The sequence below is a fragment of the Choloepus didactylus genome, chromosome 24, assembly GCF_015220235.1.
Source record: "Choloepus didactylus isolate mChoDid1 chromosome 24, mChoDid1.pri, whole genome shotgun sequence".
NCBI lineage: Eukaryota > Metazoa > Chordata > Mammalia > Pilosa > Megalonychidae > Choloepus > Choloepus didactylus.
The window spans coordinates 10283310-10304346 of record NC_051330.1 but is presented as its reverse complement, the minus strand read 5'-3'; the positions used below and the strand labels follow the sequence as shown (position 1 = coordinate 10304346).

General features: G+C 41.3%; 1 protein-coding gene across 1 annotated transcript in view; it reads right to left on the bottom strand.

Annotated features, from left to right (window-relative positions):
- Window positions 1-21037, bottom strand: part of SFT2D1 (SFT2 domain containing 1) — a 39573-nt gene extending 18536 nt beyond the window's left edge. The window contains exons 1-3 of the mRNA XM_037817763.1: window positions 20904-21037; window positions 1281-1367; window positions 629-711 (exon numbers count right to left, since the gene is read on the bottom strand). Coding sequence (XP_037673691.1) covers window positions 629-711; window positions 1281-1367; window positions 20904-20966 — 233 coding nt within the window. The 5' untranslated portion in view covers window positions 20967-21037. The remainder of the gene's footprint in view (window positions 1-628; window positions 712-1280; window positions 1368-20903) is intronic.

Below are 21037 nucleotides of genomic sequence, written 5' to 3'. Positions count from 1 at the left end.
TCAGCGTGCCCAAAGATGCACCCAAGACTCTCAAGCAGGTATCCCGTGACCACATGCTCTAAAGTAGCTACTCAGTCAGTCACTGCTGCAGCACCGTATGCTAATTCTGTGCAGTGTGTCCACCATTATCTTTTCTTGCTTAGGTTTCATTGTCTCCTGCACTAAAATATAAGTGCCAGGGGAGCAAGGAATGAAGTGCAGAGGTCAACAGCCTGGGCTCCGGGAGGCAGACTGTCAGGTGGGAATCCTGCCTCAGCCACCTGCTGTATAACTGTGGGCAAGTTACTGAACTTTCCTGGGCTGTAACTTAAAGCTAGAAAATGGGGAGGATAATAGCAGCAACTCATAAACTTGTTGTAATAAACATAAAACTTTCAGAATAGTTTCTAGCCAACAGTATGTGCCCCCAATATTGGCTATTCTTATTACTAATATTTTGCCTAGAATGGTATCTAGTACAAAGAAGGAGTCCATAAATACTTAGTGAATAAATCCAAATGCTGTGGCTGAACTCATGTATGTATAGAGATACATGAATATGTCCTATTAGTAAAGTGCTTATTAGAAAGGTAAATGTTGGTAGTGACAGCAAACAAAATATCTTGAGAAGCCGAACTTACATACACACCTGGCTAATGCAGCAATATTTCCAAGAGTATAAAACACTGCAAAAAGCTTCATGCCTTGGGGAAGCCACAGCAATCCAGTTCCCTAAGTTAAGATATCATAGTTATTTTTAAATAATCTTGTTTTAATGGCTTAAAATATAAATGTGCTACTACAGTAACAATGATATAATAATTATTATATAATATTATTAAAATGAGTGCGCTATATAGTATATAGTCTCTGATTACATAGTGAAAAAAAATCAGCTAATTTTTAATGTTATCTGTGAATCTTCTGCCTAGCTGCATATAGGTATATATGTGTAAATCATACTAAAACCTTTTGTGAGTAAATTTTACTTTATTTAAATTAAATGTTCTTTTTAAATGGCATGTTAAAAAAAGGAAATACATCTAAATTACTGATTCTCTCTTACTCTATTAACATACACTGATTTTTCTTAAATAAAACCATTTTAAAAATTCATAAAACCCCTAAAACATTAATTTATATATCTTTTATTGCTCTCTAATCCTTTATTTTAGGAGATTATGTTCCATCAAGATACTCTGACAGTCATTCAGACACAGTAGATTGCTTGCTGGTACCAAGTGGGACCATCAGCCTGACACACAATTAAAGCTATTAAGTAATATAAAGTTTTAACTTACAAGGACAGAACAGAAGATGCCACATACGAAGCATATGACAAACCACTTCAATCTGGTGTTGAAACTAAGGGAAGTGGCATCCAGGACCTTAAGAAAGAAGGGGGGGGGGGGTTAGAATATGCTCTTAAATCTCCATTTCCCAAACTGATTTCTGTCTGCTAAATTAAGGCAAAGTTTCATTTTAACATATATTATGAAATTTTGTTTTATTTTGTATATTGTATCATTTAAGAGTATTAAATTCCATGGTTGTTAAGGGAAGTGTAAACATAGTCAGGGTATCAGATGGTATTGAGGAATAACTGTTCATTTCCTTAGTTTAGCTTCTCAGCATGTTTTTACATCTTTAAAAAGTCCTATCTTGTTATCAACAGTAACTGCATACTGATAAGAAAGAAATAATATAATATATGGAATATATTATAAAATAATTGTTTAAAAAAAAACAAAACAATCTCCAAAGTAGGGGACAGATGAATGAGGCTGGGAAAACGCTGATAACTGCTGAAGTTAGGTCCTGGGTACAAAGGGTTCCTTGTACACTCTCAGCTCCTCTCCATCTCTCCATGTCTTGGCTCACATCAGGTTAGGTTAGCAGAGCCTGAGAAGGGGATTCTTATGCCAGTGCTTTGTTGAGGAATTGTGCTTCACTGCTCTCAGGGGAAACCATAAGGAAGTAGAATTGAGAAGGGGAAGGAACTGAAGGATGTGGTTTCAACTAGAGTGTAGCTGGGGCCTGAAGTGTAAACTGCCCTGCAGTTTAAGTAGTGCCTTGAGGCAGAGCCTTACACTCCCCTCACCTACCTCCCAAAAGGTGGTGGCTGGCTGAAGGATGGGGGACGAGGGTCCCTGCATCGCCTCCACAGTGTGAGAAGGGTCGGCTGTGAGGCTTTAGCACCCAGCACTTTACAGCTGCTGGGGGTGGGCACACCTGCCTCGGAAAGGGTGGGGCACAGTACTGTCCACCACAGTCAATGTTTGAAAACTTCCACTATAAAAAGTTTATTTAAAAAGGATGGGAGTAAAAACCTGACTCATGAAAGCCTTGGGTATCTTCTCAATTAGGTTAACAGAAAATTTTTTAAATGACAATTTACTCTAGAGCAGTAATATTCCTAGATGCCATGCAAATGACAACCAAATTATGTGAGGAAAAAAGTAGAAACTATCAGGCATACTTCATGCAGGATAATTCAGTACATAATAATGATTAAGTAAGCACATTCAGATTATTAAGCACACTTTTAAAACTTATTTTCCCAATAAGGCTGAAAAAGTATCAACAATAACTGTTTCAAGAAACTCGAAAGATACAATAAGGAATTATATTCCAAAATTAAAATTTCTCACATATTATCTTATACATTTAAAAATAAAACCATATGCTTATAATGTATTTTCAAGAATGAACTAAAAATATAAAGATTTATATACAACAGCTCACAACATCTGTGGTTTCATTCCTTACCTCAACAGAGTAATCTCTGAATCCTTATGTAGCATGAAAAGAAGATAAAAATAACTAAATATTCTATTATTGTACCATATCACTTTTAAACACATTAGATGTTTTCTTAAATTTGCTTTAATCCACATTCTTGTTTCCAGCAATTTCATCTGTTTATAGCAAAACAAACAGATCACTTGATTTTAATCAACAAATAAACTTCACTATAAAATTATCTAAATTTCATCTTTTCTGTTCAGGAAGAATACACACCATGTATATTTTAACAACACAGAACAGAATAAACCCCAAAGATTGCACATTATATAGTAAAAGGACCAAAGAGCAAGATATCGGAAAACTGAAACCAGTCATAAAAAAATGGAAGCATTATAATAACAAGGCCTGATTTACAAACGTTCAATGAATGTACACAGAGATATTGGAAGGACTTCACAAGAGAGGAGCAAGCATCCGAAAGAAATGGAAACAGCAGGATTAAATCATGGCATTGTTTTTAAGTTCAACTGTTGGTTTTCAATAGTCCCTTTTTTCTCTCTCAGCAACTACATGACACAGTTATTTGTAGAACAGAGGTGTTTTCCCGTGATTGGGAAAGCCTTGTGGCTCACCCTCCCTTTATCCAGGGGGGCAATGGGATGTCTTGGGTGTTCTTTTTTGGGTGTTCTTTTTTGATTTAACTTTTATTCTTGTTCTTTTTTGTGTGTGATAATGAAAATGTTCAAAAATTGATTGTGGTGATGAATGCACAACTATACAACGGTACTGTGAACAACTGACTGTACACTGTGGATGACTGTATAGTTTGTGAATATATCGCAATAAAATTGAATTATAAAAAAAGAGGAGGTGTTTTTCCTCTTATTACCATCTTCTACCTGATGATCTTTAAAATGAAATATTATGACATGTTGTTTCCATTTGGAAGAATGCAATATTTGTCCAAAAATAAATGATTTGTCCCAAACCTTGCAAATAATCAGATACAGAAAGAAATCACAGATTTCCTAACTCCTAATTGGGAAAATTACAGGATGTTTCAAAAGGAAACCTGGCACTGTACTTTCCCAGATGAATGAAGGAACCCTGGCTCTCCAGATCTGCTTTAGCATAAGTATTTATTTTCTAATTTATTTTTCAACCAATTATCAAGAACAATCCCACCAAAATCAGCAACTTTGTTCTCTCCTAAACTTAGTCTTTAGAAAAGCGATACACATTAAAATTGCCAACAATTATTTTACTTATTTGTCAACAACAGAAGAGGAATGTGCTGGTTTGAATGTATTATGTCCCCCAGAAAAAGCCACATTCTTTGATGCAATCTTGTGGGGCAGACATATTAGTGGGGATTAAGTTGGAACGTTTGGATTAGGTTGTTTGCATGGAAATGCACCCCACCCAACTGTAGGTGATAACTCTGATGAGATATTTCCATGGAGGTGTGGCCCCGCCCATTCAGGGTGGGCCTTGATCAGTGGAGCCATATAAATGAGCTTATGGGCAGAAGGAACAGTGCAGCTGCAGCTGTGAGTGACGTTTTGAAGGGGAGCTACAGCCAAAAGGGACACTTTGAAGAAAGCACAGGAGCTGCACATGAGAGACAGTTTGAAGACAGCCGTTGAAAGCAGACTCTTGCTCCGGAGAAGCTGAGAGAGGACAAATATCCCAAGTGCAACTAAGAGTGACATTTTTGAGGAACTGCAGCCTAGAGAGGAACATCCTGGGAGAAAGCCATTTTGAAACCAGAACTTTGGAGCAGACGCCAGCCACATGCCTTCCCAGCTAACAGAGGTTTTCCGGACACCATTGGCCATCCTCCAGTGAAGGTACCCAATTGTTGATGACTTACCTTGGACACTTTATGGCCTTAAGACTGTAACTTTGTAACCAAATAAACTCCCTTTATCAAAGCCAATCCATTTCTGGTGTTTTGCATTCCAGCAGCATTAGCAAAATAGAACAAGGAAGCAAGGAAAAAAACACCTCTCTGAAGCAGGAGCTGACATTCCCCATTTCTCTGGCACTCTCTTCCTACTGCAATAAATAAGCAGCGCTGCCTGGAACTAGAATTTAACTACTAATAATTAAAAAAATAATTTTAAAAATTAGTAGGAAAACGTTTAATAGTGGAGGAAAAGTGTATTCACAGTAGCAACAAAGTTAAGAATGAATGAAGGGATCACACAGCACAGCAAGAACTTCTACTGCCCTTCCTGACAGTGTTGGAGAAGCAGAGGAACAGAGCTCCATTCTCCCTAAGGGGGGTGGGTCACTGCAGGGACCTCTGAGCTCCCTCCCGGCTGTGGCTTTCAATTAATTAATACACTGAATCCAGGAGTCCCGCAATTCCTCTTTCACAGTGACAGCGGTATATCAAAAGGTAAAGGCAAGTAAACAAACAAGCAAAGCGCTCTCGACCCTCACCCTCCTCAGGGTCAGGAGGCACAATGGTGTCCTCCGCCTCCCCAAGGCCACTTCCAAACACCACCCCCCTTACTCCTGTTACTCATTTCCATCACCAACTGACCTCCCTGTCATTCTCTCTCGTTCAGGACCCAGATCATAGTTTCTACCCTGACCCCAGCAACGTCTGGGATGAGTTCAGCCTCCCTGCAGCCAGCCTGGCCTTGCTGTTCGTCATCTCCCCAAAGGGCTTCTCCCTCCACCCCACCTCAGTGAGCCACCCCTAAGGGCACACTCGTATCCAACATCATGCCATCACCCAGATCCGAGAGGTTCACCTTCAGACCACAGCTTCCATTCTCTGTGGTTTAAGCACTCCTCCACAAATCCTTCTCTTTTCTTCTTCTATGGAAATTACATAGTACATCACTTCAATCAGACAAGCTAAAATTCTTTTCCTCCTACCTCCTTCTGGCAAAACCCAACCATGATCCTGCCCTTCCTCCTTCTCTTTTTCTGAGCTGTACTTGACCAACTGAGCACTGCTGGACCACAACACATGGCAGGACACACACATGGTGACCCGCTGGTCAGCTGTAAAGAGGCCCTGAACACTGTCCAGCAACCCAACGTTTCTGTTTGAAGTCAACTGGCTGTCTCCCTCCACCCTCACCTGACTATTTCAAATCCCTGAATCCTGACTCAACATTTCCACTATAAGCAGATGTCACCTCTCATGTCACAGAGAAAACTGAGGTGATCAAACGGGAATGCCCTCAAACTTCTTGGTGCTACCAAACCCTCAAAACCAACCAAAAGAACATCCATCCCCCCTTCCTTTCCCTCCTTTCCTCTCACCACAGAGATGCTCTCCCTCCTTTGAGCTAAGGTCAACCTGTCCAACCCTGGTTTGGGTCACAAGCCTTTGATCTCAGGGAACTTACACTGGCTTTGTTTCCCTCTCTCTCTCTCCCTCCCTCTCTCCAATAGTGAATCATGTTCTCTCTGAGACCATTCTATTAACCTTTAAGTATGCTTAAGTCTCTTCTATCTTAAAAGGAAAAATAAAAATTGCTTGATTTCACTCTCCAACCTCTGTCCTGTCCATTCATTTACTCATTCATTCACTCACTCATTCAACAAATACCCACTGAGTGACTATAAATGAGCAAATGAATATGTAATAAAACATCAGGTGAGGCAATGCTGTGAAGAAAAATCAAGCGGGTTACAAGGACGGAGAACAGTGAAGGAAGTGCTATATTAATTAGAGAGGGAGGCTTTGCTAAAGGCCTTTCTAAGGAGGTGACATCTGAGTAGAAACCTTAATGAAATAAGGGAGCGAGTCATGCAAATATTAGAAGGAAAGAGGATTCCAGGCAGAAAGAACTGGAAGCTTAAAGAATCTGAGGCAGGAAAGAATTTGGCAAGGAGGCCAATTTGACTCATGTAAACTGGCAAAGGGGGAAGAGAGCTCGCTCCTTCTTGTTATCACCAAACCTGAGTCATTCCTTCTCCCAGCCTCCATTTCTGCAACTCTCACTCCATAAACTAGTTTTTCAAACTTTTCCTATTATAGCTTAGAGAAAGCCAATCTTGGTAAGGCACTGTGAGGTAAACAGAGAGCTGATGGGGCCAATGCCTCAGCACCCACCAGCTGTACAGCAGCTGGGAAGTCACCACCCCCTGCCCCAAGGCGATCTCTCCCCTTACCCCATCATGAAAGCCTGCAGACACTAAAGGCACTTCTATCCTAATTCCAATGGATCCTATGAAGACTTCAGTCTCCTTTCCATCTCAACAGCCCTTGATATTTTACCAGTCCCTCCTTTTTGAAGCATTCTCTCCAACTCATTTCTTTGACATTGCTCTCTTTCATTTTCCTTCTACCACCTTGGTTGCTCCTTCTGTGTCTCCTCTGCAGTTTTATCTGCGTCTACCCAGCAATTACATGCTTTTTCCTAAGCCTTCTCCTTATCTTTCCCTATACTCTCTCCCTAAACAATCTCGTCCAAGTCCATAATGTAAAGACCCCCTCTGCTGGGTCCATTTATGCACTCTCCTTGAAGTGATTATGGATCCCCCACCCAACCCCTTCCTTTAGGACAGGATCTACCCCGGGGATGGCTCACACTGGTCCAGTGATGGTAAACTTTCGGTTGCCACTTCCACAAAAGGAGGATCCCCCCCACACAGACTCCACTGACAAGGACATAACAACTGATCAACCCATGGAAGCTCAGGTAGACGGCAGGGTAACACAAAACCCAAAGGTGAGAAAGTGGTAACTCAGGATCCAGCAATCTATGACTAGAGAAAGAGAACTCAGGAGTCGGAAGTTCAAACTACCTGTCCTGCCCTGAAAGACTTCCCATTTCATCCAGTTTTTCAAATTTCTTAGTATGGAGTTGTACAAATCATTCGCTACAATTTTAATTTACCCTGTATCTATAAACACTTCCCTTCTTACCCCTAATTTTGCAAATTGTTTCTCTTTCTTTCTTGATTAGATTAGCTATTGCTTTATTTCTCTGAAGGGTTCTTGTATTTTTAAAGACCAGCTCTTGGAATGATTACTACACTTTACAAATTTCATTTCGTTAATAACCACTTTTGACACTGCCTGCCCAGCTCACAATGCAAACATTTATCAAAATTGACATCCCTCTCCAGAGACCAGCCTCACCCCTCACACCTGCAGACACAGTTGATTGGTCAAGGGTAGGTCTCTGACTGAGGTCATTCTATTCTTAAGATTCTTTTCACCAAGAATTCAGAAACAACTACTATGTTATCAGCATGTGACTGGTGTGTAACAGATAAGCTCAGTAGCCACAGGATGGCTATATTCTACCACGATAGCAGGTAAATAAGGAAAATGGACAGAAAAAAACACAATTTGCAGAGACACAAGGCAAAGGAGAGGAGAAAAGCTACTCTGCTGGGTTCCTAACACTGTTCAATCTCCTTCTAAGGTCCAGCTGCCTTCCTGCTCCTTACAGACCAAGACTCTTATAAAGTCCTCCTTTTTTGGGTAGACTAGGGGTTGAGTTTTGTTGACTGGAATCAGAAGAATCCTAATAAATACAATCCCTCATTCAGAAAATATTTATTAAAAACACAGAGTGATGGTTTAGTTCCTGTCAACTTGGTCAGGGTACAATGTTCAGTTGTTTGGTAAAGCAAGCACTGGCTTGACTTTTACTGTGAGGATATTCTGTGGATTTAAGTCATCAGCAAGTTGACGGTATCTATGGCTGATGACTTCTACAGTCCACTGAGGAGATGGCCTTCAAACTGAGAGACATCTCATCCAATCAGCTGAAGGCCTTAAAAACAAAAGTGAAGTTTTCAGCAGTCAGAAGAGAGAACTTCCATCTCTACTTCAGCTAGCCAGCTGAATTCCTGGAGAATTTGTCAAAAACTTTCATCAGAGCTCTCATCTCAGCTTGCGGCCAACCCTATAGAATGTGGACTTGCCTATCCGCACAGCTGCATGAGCCAGTTCTCATTAAAAAAATCTCCTAACATTTACATATATGTATCTCCTATTGGTTTTGTTTCCCTAGACAACCCTGACTAATACAGATTTTGGTACTGGGAGTGCGACTCTCAAGAAACATTATCTTATGGATGAGATTTCTGAGTAGGTTCTGCGGTTTTTATAATTGGTTCTCTAACCTGATTAGATTCAAAGGCATTAATGACCCTATTTCCAACAATCAAAGTGGCACTGAGAATTCAATGTGTGAGTTGGCACAGAGATATATAAAACAGCTCCACTGGATATGGCTGCTCAAATTCTTATAAGAGGCAAAGCTCTGGGAGAGAGTTTTTGACACCTTAACAGAGTTTTGTGGAGTTAAAAAGTGTAACAATATAAATAAGTAAACAATGTTGGCTGGTTGTTGCTAAACACAGAGTACAGTTGAAAAAGCAGGATGGTCTCAAGGCTTCAAATTCCCAACTTAATGTGTGCCTTGAAAGAAAATCTTCTTTCATGTAGTCGCAGACTTGAGATTTCTGAAAACCAGACCCAGAGTCTCATTGTGCCAGTGGCTGAATTACAATGTAAACTGAATTCCCAAACCTTGCAGTGTGGCTGCTGTTAAAATGAGGGCATTGATTGGAAAGGAGTGGGATCCTGAAAATTGGAATGGAGACATAGGAGCTGATAGTAAAAATGGTGGGGACATTGAAACCCAAGATTCTACTGAGTCTTTGCCAGATAAAGCCGTAATGGTCTGCCCTGAGGAATCAGCCACCCAACCTCCACCTGAAGAGATTAACCCTGCTGTGCCTGGTGAACCTGTAACCACCTCCTGGGAGGAACAGCCCTCACCCCTGTCTGAAGAGATTAATCCTGTTTCACCAGATGAAACTGGAGGAATGCCCTGAGGTAGCTGGCTTGTAAGACACTTCTAATTCTATACCCCTCTTTTCTTCTAGACCTGTAACTAGACAGGAGTTCCAACAGTCCCCAAACAGTGAGGTACAGAGTGTGATGCATGAGGAGGTGTACTTCACTCCAAAAGAACTGCATGATTTCTCCAATTTATATAGATGGAAATCAGAGGAATATGCGTGGGAATGGATATTAAAGGTGTGAGATAATGGTAGAAGGAACATGAAGTTTTTTCAGGTGCAATTCATTGATACGGGCTGTGATGGTTAGGTTCATGTGTCATCTTGGTCAGGTTATGGTGCCTAGTTGACTGGTCAAGCAAGCACTGGCCTATCTGATGCTGCAAGGACATTTCACGGACTTAAATCATCACTACACTGATTGCATATGTGGCTAAATCTGCAGTCGGTCAAAGGGACTGACCGTCTTTCGCAGTGAGAGACCTTTAATCTAATCAGTTGAAAGCTTTTAAGGGGAAGGTTCTATATAGCTTCAGCAGTCAGGAGAACTCTTGTCTCTGCTTCAGCCAGTCAGCCTCTTCTAGGGAATTCATCAAAGACTTTCACAGGAGTGCCAGCTTGCAGCCTGCCCTATGGAATTTGGACTCATACATCCCTACAGTTGTGAGAAACTTTCATAAAATCTCATACTATTTACAGATGGCTCCTGTTGATTCTGTTTCCCAAGAGAACACTAAAACATGGGCCCACTAAGCAGAGATTCTGGATTCAAGTTGGAGCTCAAGGGGTTAGAAAGGCTCTAACAGTGTGATCCCTAGGTGGGCTGAAGCATGGACCAAAAGGGGTCTACACTGCCTGCAGTCAAAATGCCAGAAGTGCCCTCGTATAACGTAGATGAAGGGATCAAAAGACTTAGAAAGATCGGAATGTTAGAGTGGATTTATCATGTTAGACATGCTTACCTGCCCCAGGAATGTCCAGAGGACACACCTTTCAACAGAACAGTGAGGAATAAATTTATGAGACTAACTGCATCATCCCTAAAGAGCTCTGTGGTTGCTCTTCTCTGTAGGTCAGATATTACTGTGGGAAGTCTTACTTCTGAATTTGGATGATTAAACACAAGAGACATGATCTGATCCCACCTTGGCAGAAGGCAAGTGGCAGCACTTAATGACCAAAGACAAGGTGGGCATGGCTACCATGATGGACAGCAGACTCAAAGCAGTAATCAAAATAGTCTGACTTTCACAGACCTATAGCGTTGGCTAGTAGATCATGGGGAACCTAGAAGTAAAACAGATAGGAAGTCTATTAAATTCTTACTTGATCTGTATAAGCAGAAGAGTTCTAGGTCAAGTGAACAAAAGTCTAACCTGAACTACAAAAATAGAGAGTCACAGCTCCTTAATCAATTCCCAAACTTGAAACAGTTTATAGACCCAGAGCCCCTTGAAAGAAGGGAAGGCCAGGTTCCCTTGGGGAAGGACCCTGCTACACTGCAGAAAATTTATATTGTTAATCTTCCTCCCAGCCTTCCCCAAAGCCTTCTGCCAGGGTAACTCTTAACCACAGGCCACCAAGTTAACATGAGACCTGAGTTGCCCATCATAAACTGGGACTGTAGGCCTACCAAGCCATAAAGTTCGATGTGCAGAGCAGCACTCCATCATTAAATCAAAGTGGTATATACAAGCTTGAGCTCAAGCAGGCCCTGAAGGCACAAGTAACTAACCCGAGAAGTGGCCCAAATGCCCATGGCCCCTACTCCTACATTACCTTCTCTTTACAAACCCACAGCTATGGACTGTTGGGCAATTCTTTACTATCAGTTGACTGAGGAAGAGAAAGCTTGGGCCTGATTTACAGATGGTTCTGCATGATACACAAGTACCACCTGAAAGTGGACAGCTGGAGCACTATAGCCCCTTTCTATATCCCTAAAGGATAGTTGTGAAGGGAAATTCTCCCAGTGGGCAGAACTTCAAGCAGTGCACCTGGTTGTTCATTTTCCTTGGAAGGAGAGAGGGCCAAAGGTGGGTCTGTATACGGATCCATGGGCTGTCACTAACCGTTCAGCTGGATAGTGAGGGTCTTAGAAGGAATGTGGTTGGAAAATTGGTGAGAAAGAGGTGTGAGGAAGAGGTATATGGATAGACCTTTCTTAGTGAACAAAAAACCTGAGGATATTTATGTCCCATGTGAATGCTCGCCAGAGGATGACTTCAGCAAAGGAAGATTTTAATCCTCAAGTAGATAGGTGGACCCATTCTGTGGCTACCAGTTGGCCTCTTTCCCAAGCTACTCCTGCCATTGCTCAAAAGGCTCACTAAGAAGTGGCCATGGTGATAGGGATGGAGGTTATACATGAACTCAGCCACGTGGACTTCTACTCACCAAGCCCAACTTGGCTAAAGCCACTGCTGAGTGCCCAATCTGCCAGAAGCAGAGAACCCACCGCTCCCTGAGGTGACCAGCCTGGTACCTGGTGACAGGCTGACTACACCAGTCCACTTCCATCATGGAAGGGGCAATGTTTTGTTCTAGCTGGAAGAGACACATACTCTGGATATAGGTTTGCCTTACCTGCATGCGATGCCAAAACTACCATCCTAGTAGAATGTCTTATTACCTTTATGGCACTCCTCACAGCATCGCTTCAGATCAAGGCACCCATTTCACAGCAAATGAAATGCAGGAAAGGGCACACGCTCATGGAATTCACTGGCCTTTACCATGTTCCCCATTACCCTAAAGCAGCTGGACTGATGGGATGGTGGAATGACCTTTGGAAGACTCAATTTTCGTGCCAATACCTTGCAGAGCCGGGTCAATGTTCTCCAGAAGGTTGTGTATGCTCTAAATCAGCATCCACTCTACAGTATTGCTTCTCTCATAGCCAGGATTCATGGGTCCAGAAATGAAGGAGTGGAAATGGGAGCAGCACCGTTCACTATTACCTCTAGTGATCCACTAGAAAATTTTTGCTTCCTGTCCCTGCAACCTTAACTTCTGCTGGTCTACAAGCCCTAGTTCCAAATGGAGGAATGTTTCCACCAAGAGACATAGCAATGTCATTTAACTGAAGTTAAAGACTGCCACCCAGTCACTTTGGGCTCCTCATGCCTCTGAATCAATAGGCAAAGAAGGGGATTACTGTACTCGCTAGAGTAATGGGTCCTGATTATCAAGGGGAAATAGGACTTCTATTACACAACGGAAGTAAAGAAGAGTTTGCCTGGAATATAGGAGCTCCCCTAGGGTGTCTCTCAGTACAACCATGCCTTGTGATTAAAGTCAATGAAAAACTGCAACAACTCAATCCAAGCTGGACTATTAATGGCCAGAAACTTTAGGAATTAAGGTTTGGGTCACCCCACAGGCAAAGAACCACAGCCAGCTGAGGTGCTTGCTGAAGGTAAAGGGAATATGGAATGAGTAGTGGAAGAAGATAGTTGTAAATACGAGCTATGACCATGCATCCAGTTACAGAAACAATGACTGTAATGCTTATAAATAGTTCTTCCTTTTTTGAGTCTGGTTGTATACACAAATAAAGCAAATATCTTTGTTTTCTTCACAATTTTATCTGCTTATGATATGACATAAGTTGTATTAACTTCACATCACAACATTTAAGTTATAGGATATCAAGTTTTAAGAGTAAATATTCCCAAGGACTTGCCCCCCATTCTGAGGAAAATCAGTGCATTTCTGGTTGTATGCAGGACAGTTAAACATCGTCAGGTGAAAATACGACTTACTGTTCTTATTTAGAAATTGTACAGTTTATTGTTCTTATTTAGAGATTGAAGTGTGGTTTAAGGAGGTATGTGTGAGTACCATGTTGGCTGTGATGGTTAAGTTCATGTGTCAACTTGGCTAGGTTATGGTGTTCAGTTGTTTGGTCAAGCAAGCACTTGCCGGATTGTTACTGTGATGTGAGGATATTTCATGGATTTAAATCATCAGTAATTTAACTGCATCTATAATTAACTGAAAGATTGCCTTCAACAATGAGAGTAGTCTCATCCAAACATCTGAAGGCTTTAAAAGGAAAAGTGATGACTTCAGCAGTCAGAAGGGATAATTTCCATCTCTACTTCAGCCAGCCAGCTTCTCCTGGAGAATTCATCGAAAACCTTCATTGGAGTTCCCTGCCTGCAGCCTGCCCTACAGAATTGGACTTGCCCATCCCCACAGTTATGTGAGCCAATTTCTAAAAAAAAAAAAAAAAGAAAAGAAAAAAAAACTCACAATATTTACATTTTCTATATATCCTGTCGGTTCTGTTTCTCTAGAGAATTCTAATACACACAGTATATGGCAAACCATGGATTAAGATAGTTGTAAATTCAACAGTGAATAAGATAGACTCAGACCTTTAAAAAACCTGAGGTGTGGAAGACAAGTGGGTGATCTGAAAAGTTGTAGGAAATAATGTCTAACCTAAAGGCAGGAAGATGAGAAATGAAGCACATGAGAAAGGACCTAGAAGCAAGAAGTTCAGATGACTGGAACAGAGATATCAGGGAGTATCGAGATAGAAGACAGGAGAGATAATGGTAAGTCAGGGGCCAGGTTAAGCTATCTGGATGTTAGAGCTGGGCAGTGAGTCGATCTCATTTCGACCTGTTATCACCAGTAGAAATGAAAATAAATTCCCTTAATTTTGTTTGATGATCATTCTACATCCTACTGACAACAGCTACCATCCTTAAGAAAAATCAATGATGTTTAAGAGGACAGAAACTAAGTTCTACACAATTTGGAAACACTAAAAGCAGACCAAGAACAAGAGGGACTTGAATGATGACAGTAATTAAGGAACTAACAGCACCTCAATGAGAAAAACTTGTACATTTTTCAAATGCTCAATTTGGGTTACCCAAAATGCAGTTAAATTACTTATTTTAATTAAGGGAGGTAGCACTGTATCATGATCAAAGGACAGGATTCTTTCATTAGTCAGCTGATGGGTATAAAATTAAATTCTTTCCCTCCACCTTTATCATTTATAAGATAAGTATAGGTAACTACTTTATTTACTTCAATGGATTGTTACGTCAACTATGATATTAACTGTAAGCACTGTGGAAAGCTTACATGCATAAAAGCAATTAATAGTGTGGCACATTTCGGGAAACTGCATTTGGGTCCTATTCAGCATTCCCATTCCACCCAATTTTAGAAAACTTTTTTTTCACATGTAAATTATCCAATGAACTCCTCCCTTAACTCTTGCCCCCACTGTGCCCTGCTAACTAATTTTGTGACTTTGGCTGTATTACATAAACTCTGTGACCTCCCCCCACCCCCCTTTGCTTTTCCGTGAACAAGATTAAAGGGATCTTATACGGGAGAGCATTAGTAAACAAAATAATTTACAAATGCAGCTCAGGAAAAGTAAGTTACTTTTATAGCAAATACCATTATCACATAGGATTTTCTACATCAAAAGTATTTCTGTTTTGTTTTTACTATTTTATTGCACAACTTCTTGTAGAAATATTAGAAATACAAACAAAAATGCAAGATGCTGGCTACACAGATGCACGTGTTCACCTTGGGAAAATTCACCACACTGTACACTTATGCTTCATGCACTTTTTCTGTATAAGTTACAAAGCAATAAAATTTCTTAAAAGTCTAGGAACCAAAAAATTAGAAATGGTTTATAAATGATCATCATAGGGGTGACAATGGGATTGGGAAAGCCATAAGGACCACACTCCACTTTGTCTAGTTTATGGATGGATGAGTAGAAAAATAGGGGAAGGAAACAAACAGACAAAGGTACCCAGTGTTCTTTTTTATTTCAATTGCTCTTTTTCACTCTAATTATTATCCTTGTTATTTTTGTGTGTGTGCTAATGAAGGTGTCAGGGATTGATTTGGGTGATGAATGTACCACTATGTAATGATACTGTAAACAATCGAAAGTATGATTTGTTTTGTATGACTGTGTGGTATGTGAATATATCTCAATAAAATGATGATTAGAAAAAAAAAAAAAGAAAAAAAAATGATCATCATAAAAAGCAGCTCTTCATCAAATTGATAAACTAAAAAAAGTTCCCAGAAGAAAAATAAAACACCTAGAGATATCAGTTAATAACTTACTAATGTATAAAATTCCAACATTTCCCCTTGGCCCTACACACATACCACAAATAAAATTATATATATGCATACATGTATCAATGGAATCATACTGTGTAAATACTGTTTCTTAAATTGCTGTTTTCCTTAACATTGTAACACAGACATCATCCAATAATAAAATATAGATTTACATGTATTATTTAGTCACTGCATATGAATTCTAGTATACGAATATCACTTAACCAAGCTCACTGAACGCTTCAGTTTCATATTTTGATATAATAAATAATGCTGCAATAAACAATTTTGCACATAATCAGAACATACTTGTCCAAAATGCCTTTCAGAAACATCATAACAATTCACACCACCATTATGTAACACGAGAACATGAATGGTTTCCTTACCATTTTCATATTTATTTCATCTTAGCCAAAAAATGGGGAATCACACTGCTGTTTTAATTTTTATCAGTGAAAGTGAATATTTTTCAGTTACTATCTGCATATCTTTAAAAAAATATGATCTAATCTATTCTTGTTCTTACTTTTTTTCTATTAGTGTTCAATTTATTAATTTTAAGAGCTCTTTACATATTAAGGACATTAATCCTTTGCCTTTATATATGTTCCAAGTATTTTTTTCTCCCAGTTTGTCATCAGGTTCCACATATATGGTAGGGAACAAGACAGACAAGATCTCATCCCTTTTGGAACTTATATTCAAATGAGGGAGAACAGTCAATAAATAAGTAAAAAGGTAATTACAGAATGGGTTAAGTTCTAAAGAAGAAAATAAACAGGTGACCCACCAGAGACAAAGAAAGCGAAGACTCCAGCCTTGAAAAGAGGGCATTCCAAAAACAAACCAAGGCAACCACCAAGTCCCACAAGCAGAAAAAAACTGCTTCGACTGAGGAACAGAAAGATTACTGGAGTATAGTAAGTGTGGGGGAGAGTGGTACAAATGAAGGCAGGTAGAAGCCAAATCACGTACAGGTCTGAGACACCAAGCAAGGAAGTCACTGGAGGATTTTATAAGGGAGGTAAGATATTCTAATTCTTTAAGGTCTGGCTCAGGCTTCTCTCTACTTGATGTTCTCCCAGGCCATGCCTCTCCTAACAAGGGGCCCCAGAACTCTGGCTATCTCACCGCTCCTCTGGCTTCCAAACCATCTCAGGAGGAGGTGGGAGAAGCCTCCTTGGCCACCTCGACTCCCCAACACTCACTGCCTCACTAGCTCCCCACCTACCTAGGAAACCATTCCTGCCATGAACCAATCTCATCATGTCCTTCGTCCCTGTTGACATCTTGTTACACAAGCAGCCCAACACTCCCAGGACATCTCTCCTCCCGTTCAGGTCTGTGTGGCTTTCCTCTGATCCCATCTCCCATCCATCCCTAGACACAAAACACTTCCATCAACAAAATTCCCTTCAGCCGCAATCTCTTCTCTGATGATTCTTCTCACCTTCTTGCTCTCTCTGGAATTTGGTTTCCCCTGTAGCCTTTCAAGTGGTACCTATTCTCTCTCCCATACATCCTGGGCCACTGGTCAGGAGGTGGGTAGGTGTTCTCCGTTGCTTCCAATCCCTCCCTCCTCCCCAGAAACCACCTGCTTTCCCGCCACATCATCTGCTACTCTTTATTGCAGTCATCTGCCTACTCCTGGGTTACACCTCTCATGCTTTGAAGATCTTTACATCTGGCTCACTGTCACCTCTCCACCAATCCTGTCATAAAACTCTAATAAGACTTTCAGTGCCTTGACCTTCTCTTCTCCAATGATCCTATTCTCCACCTTACTGCAGCCAGCAAACCTCATCTCTTTAACAATAAATGTACCATAATCTCAAAGTATCACACTTTCTAGCCATCACCACCTACCTTTCGAAATCCTTAGTTACCCACCCCACCAAGGCCTCCAATCCACCGACCCTACTACCTTTTCACTCTCTCCACTCTTGCCCCACCCCCCTCCACAATATCCTCTTCTCTCCCTTTACTGTCTTAAGTTTCATGGCCATCATTCTCAACTTCTGGCCTTCTGATGTATTCACCCAGCAAAATCTGAACACTGGTTAAATCCAACCCTCTGCCTACCCTGCACCGTGTATTCCTGCTGCTGAATGAGGCAGGAGAAAAAGCACAAAATATGCTGACTCTCACCTTAAATTCATGGCCGCTAACCGCAAGAGAGATCTTAGAGCTGCTCACAATTCTGTACTTCCCATCCATTCCCTCTTCTACTCTTCCAAAGCACTGCCTCATACTTTCTTCTTGAATTTCCAAAACCCACCCCTTCCAAACTTTTGGTTAGTAACCTGATTTCCGATTTCACTGAGAACAGTTAAGGAATCACCCAAGTATTCCCACATGCCCCAACCACCACATCTGCATCTGTGTCCTGGATGCCTTTCCCCCCACCAGCCTGCACGAACTCACTGTCTACTCTTAACCTAAGGCCAGCCCCTTCACTGGTGTACCAGATCCCACCACTTCCCAATTACTCCTGGATAGCACATTAGCAATAATCTCCCCTCTCTGACCTGCATCAGGTTTCCCCTCTTTGCTGGACCATCTCAAATTCACGGAAAGATCCAGTATTTCTCATCTTTAAAAACAACAACAAAATCTTCCTTGACCTCACTTCATTCATCCTCCAACTACCCCCCCATACACACATTGCTTTGCTCTACAACTAAAAAAATTACTGAGAAATCTATACTTATCTCTCCACTTTCTCTCCTTCAATTGTCTCCTAATCCACTTCACTTGGGCTTTCATCCTCATTGATCCACCAAAACTGCTCTTGTCAAGGTCACCAATAGTCTCCATTGATAAATGCAATGGTAACTTCTCAGTTCTTAGCTGATGAGATCTATCAATAGCATTTGATATTATCCTGCCCCCTCTGCCTGCCTTTATTGAAACACTTTCTTCTCTTACTTTCTAGGATATCCTTTTCTCTTGATTTTCATCCTCCCTCACTGGCCACTCCTCTCAGCCTTCTTTGTTGGTTCCTGCTCATCCTCCTAACCTCTACATACTACAGAAGTCCAGGAGTCAAATCCTGAACCTTATCTCTTTTCTACCTGCAAATAATCCCTTAGTGATCTTATCTACCTTATAATATTCCCTCCCATATGTCCAACTGCCTTCTTGACATCCCCACTTGGATGCCAACTGGTATCTCAGACTTACTATCCAAAATTGATATAATTTTCCTCCCCAAACCTGGTCCTCTCACAGCTTTCTCCATCTTACGGCAATGCCATCTTTCCAGCTACTCAAGCCATGGAGGCACCTTTGACTCCTCTGGCTCTCATACCTTCAACCCATCAACAGCTAATCTGGCTGGATCTGCATTCAAACTATTTACAGAATCTGACCACTTTAAAAACAAAACAAAACATCATCACATCTATCATCTGACTTAAGCCACCGTCACCTCTTACTGGGATTACTGTATCAGTCTCCTAACCCTACAGTCTGTTCTCCACAGAGAATCCCAAAGTGATTCTTCACATTTTCTCCCCTCGGCTCCAGCCACTCTGGTCTGCTTATTGTCCTTGAACATGCTAAGCACACTCCATTCTCAGGGCTTTATATCTGCTGGTCCCTCAGCCGGGGAGGCTCTTAAGTGCATAACTCACCCAGATATCCCGACACTTCATCTCTATATTCACATATCACTCTAACAGGGCAGCCTTCCCTGGTCATCCATTATAATATGGCAACCGCTATCTCCTCAACCTCCTTTAAGTTCCTCCATTGCATGTATTGTTGTCTGACATATTTACTTGTTCCTTAACTGTTTCCCCCAATTAAAATGTAAGCTCCATATGAACAAGGTCTTTGTTTTGGTTACTCTTATAGCAGCAGCAACTTGAACAGTGTCAAACATATGTAAATACCCACAGTGAGTGATCACCTCCTCTGAGCTCCCAGCACTTGTCCATACCAGTGTGTTCAAGAGAAGTGACTGTCACTTTCATGTCCCCAAGGTTTAGAGCAGCACCAACAGAATCTTCTGCAATGAAAATGTCCCAGATATACACTGTCCAAATACAGTAGCCACTAACCATGTGGCTACTGAACAGCTGAAATGTGGCAATGTGATTAAGGAGCTGAATTTTAAATTTTATTTAATTTTAATTAACTTAAATTTAAATAACCACATGTAGCTAAGACTACTTATTGTACTGGACAGCAGAGACCTAGAGCATAAAGTGGGACACATAACACTGGTCCAATAAATGTCAAATAAGTTGGGTAAGCCATGTACTGCTTAATTGCAATTTCTGTCTTGGATGGGTACATGACATGTCAAAGTAGCTATAGTGTTGACCAAAAGCACATAGTCTTATAATCTTATGGTCTTATATACTCTTATAGTCTTATATAGTCTTATAGCGTCTAAACTCTCAGAGGCTAGCACACAATAAGTGCTGAATAAATGTGATGACAAGGAAGGAAGTTAGAAAAAGAAAGGGGACAAGCAAAATAATATCCTTAGGTAATCAATTTGATTTAAAAATGTTCCACTTACGTTGACAGGCAAACAAAAATTTGTTAGTAGGCAAATAACAAAAATGCTTATAAAGCAGTTCCTGTTCAACTCCTCTATTTTTAACCCTCTTATTGGAGGAAGTAACTCTTATCAAGTTCCATGGGCAGAGACAAAGCTCTTTTATTTTTTAATTTTACTCTTTTTTTTTTCTTTTTTTTTAATCTCACTGCCTTAACAGACAACGTTGCATTCAATATCATTTCATTTCTCAATGTTCTTTACTCCCCCCTCTTCGTTTTTTCTCCAGTCTCCTCACTTCCAAGGCAAACATACTCACAATCACCTCATTTACCTTCAGGAGAAAATACATGCTACAAATCTAAGATTCTGGCTCATCCCAGAGCACGGGATGAACCGCCGGCAGGTTAACAGCACACGTACTTGCACTGCACGGCCCGAGCTCAGCAGCCCCAACCAGGATGCCAAGTAGCGGCTGGCTGAGAACAGGGTGGGGGTAAATGGGTGGCTGAGGAGAGGGGCGACAAGCAGCAAAATGGTCTCCTAAGAGTCAGAAGGTCAAACTGGTGGCTGGGGAGGTGTCAACGTGAGCTTACGTAAACCCCTTAAAAACCTGGTAAGTTCCCCAAATGCCTCCCCGCGGTGGTGCAGCACCCCCTGAGACGGCCAAGCAGATGCGGTCGCCCACACACCCCTTCGCCCCGTCCCGGTCTGTCCTCCTGCGGCCGGGGAGGCGCGAGGTCACTACCTGCGCGGTCAGGCCCCGCTCCTCCTCGTCCTGGCCGCTCAGGACCCGCCGCAGCTTCTCCATAGCCTCTGCCCGGGCCGCGGCGGCCGCTGCTCCGTTGCCAAGACCTCGCCAAGCCCTCACTCACGCCCGGA